This window comes from Babesia bigemina, scaffold Bbigscaff_63485 (assembly GCF_000981445.1).
Source record: "Babesia bigemina genome assembly Bbig001, scaffold Bbigscaff_63485".
Lineage (NCBI taxonomy): Eukaryota > Apicomplexa > Aconoidasida > Piroplasmida > Babesiidae > Babesia > Babesia bigemina.
Window position 1 is genome coordinate 1,372 of NW_012237114.1, and position 5,980 is coordinate 7,351.

General features: G+C 44.2%; 1 protein-coding gene across 1 annotated transcript; it reads left to right on the forward strand.

Annotated features, from left to right (window-relative positions):
- Positions 1-414: 414 nt before the first annotated feature.
- BBBOND_0002160 (hypothetical protein, conserved) lies at positions 415-5,775 on the forward strand (the record flags this gene model as incomplete). Its single annotated transcript, XM_012915056.1, has 1 exon — positions 415-5,775. One exon carries the CDS (start codon positions 415-417, stop codon positions 5,773-5,775), a length of 5,361 nt encoding a protein of 1,786 aa, XP_012770510.1.
- Positions 5,776-5,980: the final 205 nt, after the last annotated feature.

The following is a 5,980-nucleotide window of genomic DNA, read 5'->3' on the forward strand; positions in this document are numbered from 1 at the left end:
ATCCACTCCACATCGCCCCTTAACCCACTCTACATCGCTCCCTAACCCACTCTACATCGCCCCTTAATCTACTCCACATCGCTCCTTTAGTCACTCTACATCGCCCCTTTATCCACTCGTCATCGCCCCTTTATCCACTCTACATCGCCCCTTTACCCACCCTACATCGCTCCTTAACCCACCCTTCATCGCCCCCTAACCCACTCTACATCGCTCCCTAACCCACTCTACATCGCCCCCTAACCCACTCTACACCGCCCCTTAACCCACTCCACATCGCCCCTTATCCACTCCACATCGCTCCTTATCCACTCTACATCGCCCTTTAACCCACTCTACATCGCTCCTTAACCCACTCTACATCGCCCCTTTATCCACTCTACATCGCTCGAATTACTTCGCCATAATATCGCTATGACCTCTATAAACCATGACTATAACTTGTGCCCTGTCACCCTTCTCTTCCCCTCTTCCACCTCTTGCCACTGCGCTGACCATGTGCCGCCTAGGGAGCTTGGCAAGGAATTTGGTAAAATTTTGAACCTTAAAAATACCTTAAAAAACAATCCTACTAACATCCTTACTAACCTCTGTACTGGCCTCGAAAAATTTCTCGGCTTCAACTCTGACTCCAAAGGCTACGACGGCACTGGGATTGTGTACTCTGACCTGGATAGGCTGTGTGATGCGGTGATGGGATTTTTGAGTGGTGTTCTCAGTAACATCAAAGACCATTTAGGGCAGCATAAAGATGAAATTGACATTGCAATTGACACTCTTAACACCAATAAACACGCCGGTAAAAAAGGTTTTAATGTTGCGATTGGAAGTGTGGTTGAAGGGGTGCGGGGGTATAATGAGAAGGTGATGATTTCTCATAATAAATTAAGTAGTCTTATAAATCGCCTAATTGGGCAGATGGAACTGCTCAATGATGAAGTGCAAAAATTGACCACTGATGCCGATCTTGAAATCATTAATCAAAAAATTATCGAATGTCTGCAACAGGTTAAGTACTATGAAGCAGATATGGAGCGTGCGGAGAAAGATGTGGAGGATTTAGAAGACCACTTCGAGTGTAGAGTACGATACTTCAATAGGCTTATTAGTTGTCAAGCGGATAGGCTTATGGATATTTGGCGTAAGCAACAAGATGATCTGCAGCAGGTGGAGGCTGTTGTAGTTAGGCAGCTCGACATAACTAGAAGGGAGATATATAATGCATGTGCGCATAAAACCAGGGAATCTATACAAAAACTAAGCGCACATATTTATAAACTCAGGGCAGTAATTGAAAACGTTAATACCACGTTGTCACAGGATCTTAATGACCTGCAACAGTGGATCACGAAAGCGGATGAGGTTGTTGATTTGGCGTTGGCTAAGGTAACGGACATCGTCAGTGAAGCTACCGGTGCTCATGGAAAACAGCATAAACAAAATCTAATAGACGCTGTACACAATTTGAAGCAAAAAGGTTTGGATTGGTGCGACGCGTATGAAAGTGCAAAAAGATCGCTTGTCGCATTGGTAAAAAATGCTAGAGATGCGGTTGGAAAATTGGACGAAATAATCATGGAAGATTTAGGAAAGCTGGAGCAGAAAATGAAAAGTGCGATAACTGAATACATCCAAAAGGCACAAAAACGTTTCAATGAGATTAAGGAAAAAACGCTTGGTATAGACGGCAAATCAACAAAAGGTGGCGTATATCGTTATTGGAGTGATTTAAAAGCAGAGGTTAGCGCTCTTATTGGAAAGATTAATCGCGGTGAGAATGGAAGTATGAGTCCACATTATGAAGGTCTGGAAGGAACTAAGGAAAGAATACGAGAGTATGCAAAGGAGTTCACGAATTTCGACCAAAAGGTAGAAGCTTGGATCAGAGAAATTCTCCAGCATAATGGAGGAGTGAAGAAGTGGCTTGAGGCGTACGTGGAGAATAACACTGGCGGTGGGAAGGATTATTTTAATTCGACATTTTTGAACCCTCATAGCAACAAAATGAAAGATGGACAAACCGACACGATTGCGACAAAAATTAGAACGAAATTAGATATCAGCGTTGAAGACCCTATAATTCCGGTCGGAAATGATAGCAGCGTTGAAGCAAACATCGACGCAGTTAGACAACGCATCAACACTTTCGTTGCCGCACTGGAGAGAAAAATTGAGGGTGGGAAAATCACAGCGTCCGGTGATACAGCTACGCTCGTCACTACTATAGTTGAGGCCATTGAGCAAGACGCGTTGAAGGACAAAAAAGTCACACTGGACAAAAAAGGTTATAACGACTATTTCCTTGAGCGTGCAGTTAAAACCACACTTGCAGCGTTGTACTCGGCAATTCGGCGTGTTAACGAGGAGCTAAAATCTTTCACCACTACAATAAACATAAGAGGAGTCGGGCAATACAATTTAGGGAAGAACCTAGATAACGTCATCGATGGGGTGAAGAAAATTAGACATAAATTTAGTTTTCCATCCGATAGTGGCAGGAATATCACGAACACATTGGAGGCCCTCAAGTGCGACATTGATCAGCTTAACCAAATCCTTCAAACGAAAAACATTGAAGATGAAATTGAAATAGAAATGACTGATTATGTCAGCGGCAATAGGCAGCAGCTGAGGAATAGAATGCCGAAATACCATATCCATACAACGAATAATGAGCGGAATAATACCCTAGCAAATGCAATTAGAAACATATCTGAGAAGGTGCTGGATGCGTTTAATGACACTGCAGCGGTGGCAAATAATGGTAACATACACAAGGCTGCTTCAGATGTGATTCACAACAAACTTCCTGCGCTGTGTGATGCAATTATAAAAGAGGCACAAGGCGACGGCTCCAGCCTTAAAGCCAGATTGGACGAATTGAAGAGGGTGTTGATTGGGCGAGAAAATAATGGAAAACTTAAACAGATACTAGGGAAACTAAAGGTACTGCAAGAGAACAGATTAAGCGCAATTATTGAACAGGCCCAAAATATCCTAATACATGCTTCTGCCGAATGCGAGCAGAGCGTTGAACAACTACAACTATACATCCAGCGACACATAAATGGCTTCCAAACTGCCATCACTCGCGATCTCAAAACAAGATACGTTGGATTCATAAGAGCACAGGCGCAGGCATTCGTCATGAGAGTGAACGTGGAACATCATGAACTTCCAAAGGAGATCATGAAAGACGCCGATAAGAGGTACAAGGGTTTTATGAGACTGCTACGTGAAAATGTGAACCAATATATTGACGTTTCGTCGACCGAAGATTTCACATTGAAAACATTCGCCCTTTACGCTCAAACGTCTTTCCTTGGTCTATTAGACTCTGTCAACAACGACAAAAACATATTGCCCAAACCTACTAAAATCACTGAGCTCCGTGACGCTATTAATAATTTGTTTACCTCCCTATCCACCTTCAACCGCCCCTTCGTTCGCAACCTCTCCGCCCTTTCCTCCCTCCTCGCAACCATCCGCCCCGCATCCTACTCCGACGCTAGCAACCCCCTGCTCGACTGTCTTAAAAAGGGCGTGCAGGGGATGTGCGAGGAGCTAGCGAAGGCGTACGTTAATAGCTATGATGATGGACAACAAATACGATGGCAGTCCTTTGACGAACAAACTGAACAAAAGTTGTCTAAGATATGTCTCACAGTATTGCCGATGCTTCATACTGCGCTCAGTGTATTGAGAAAGCATTGTAACAGCAAATGCAAATGGCATCAAATTAACAAAGAAACGGATCTCGGTACTTTTTTATCTCTTAAAGGCTTCGTAGTATCGGACAGAGGAAACCAGAACGGTGAGTTGCAGGATAGAAAGACCATGCAGGGTCAACATCTTCATGCTCGCCTCGTTAGTTCCGGTGATTATGGGCACATTTACCACAACGATAAGGATACTAAATATCCACTTGAACTGCTCAACGAGTATCTGACGAATTATTACCAAGTGTCTCACATACCCGCTTTCTCCTCCAAGAAACTACCGTGTTCCGTATATGAAATGCTGCTTTGGCTGTCCGGCTTACAGTGCAACTCCGTATATGATGACTTGTTAGACGTCGCTGTGAGTGATTTATTTGTTGATCCAAATAAGCAGGCGACAGGCGACGATGAAATCTCGGTATCGGTAATCGGACCGGAACCTGTAGTGGCTCACCCAGACAACCTAACATATGTTAATACACGAAAAGCGGTAACGCACATATGCTCAACTTCATATGACGTTCTATGCACGATTGCGGGAACAGGTGACGCATACACTGTCTACGCTGTCGATTACTGCGGTAACTACCTTAATCTATCGTATCCTGCAGATCCATCGCAATGTTTAGATATGCTTCTCGACATTCTTCGTAGATTATTCCCGCAGCTACGATACTTGCAAAACCAATGTATGTTAACAAGTGAACATTACGGTTGGCGTGACTGTGAGTACGGCCGAGATGTCCCCTCCGCCAAGTTACCATGTAAGCAGCATCCAAGTAACGAACCAACGAGTCAACCAAACACCCAACCAACGTGCCAAGCAAATAGTCAACCAAAACGCAAACCAAATTGTCAACCAACGTCGCCACTTATGTCGTACCTAAACGATTGCCTTCCTGGCCATCTACCTCATCAGCTTAGCAAAATTGGTTGCAAGTACGAGTGTTTGACGTGTCCTTCAACATCCAAGAAAGGTGCGCCTTGCCTAACCCCGCTTGGCTTTAGATGCTTTTCAGGGAGTACAACAACAGGTGAGAGAATATGTGACATCCTGGGAACATTCTTCTCTAACATTTCTTCGTCATCGTTATTCTGTCTTCTCACACAACCACCGGCAACCTTACCAGAGCATTTTAGCTTCACGTTGTCTTTCATTAAGTGCCTTGAAGTCTCGGAAAAGACATCAAGTGGAGATGACACCACACTAAAAGATGCATTTAGGACAGCTGTAGGTGAGCAGTCAATTGAGTTGTATACTGACTCCACCGATCTTACACATGCTCTGACTAACGCGTACGGTTCAACATCTCCCTACCATGGTAAATGCGAGCATTCCCACCTTCGAAATCTTACAACATCTCGTAGCTGTAAAGAAAAACAGAATCCGGCAATTGAGTGCGCTCCGTATCTATCAACTCTGTGCCACGATGCTTATTACTACCTTGCCGTGAAGCACTCAAACCTCTACCTTTCATGGTCACTGTACTTACCATGGAATTTCTGGAAGTTACTGAACAACCTGTACGATGAATTTTGCAATATCTTCTGTCAAGATTGGGGTTGCCGTAACTGCCTTCAAAACGGCAAGTGCAGACGTGGGCAACATGGCTTCGTTCAGCAAGTGGTAGGACAACCTAACAAACCGCATTGTCAATGCAGTTCAATAGTCGAATGCAAAGGTGTGCCACCACTGCTGTTCAAATATGGGTTGACATTCCGAGATGTCAAGCATCTAAACCACAAAACGTACCCTAATACGTGCACGGATTTCTGCAGTCAATTAAAATATGTCTTGGAGTCTAATTATTTTACCAAATTATTTGAAGAGTGCGACAACTTCCTCTGGAAAATCCGTGAACCCTTCTCCTACCTTGTCCTCGCCCTCTGGCTCCTCTCTTTGTTGTACCTGCTCCACATCATGGTCATCCGCCTCGACCTGCTCCACATCAAATCGCATCTACACTCACCCTCATCACATCGCATCGCTGCTCAATCGCTGTTGGCTGCTGCACGCGTTAACAAGCTTAACAGGGTGTTTTACCTGCAGCCTTAATCGTACTCACGTGCTTACTGTCTACACTCACCTAGCATATCACCTACTCACCTAACATAAGAATTGTTGTTTAAGCTGTTGTATCACTTATTAATCGTTGTATGTGATTGTGTAGTACAAAGTTAATGTGTTGGCTAAGGTGCTGACCAACGTGTTGACCAATGTGCTGCCCAAAGTGTTGACCAATGTGTTGACCAATGTGCTG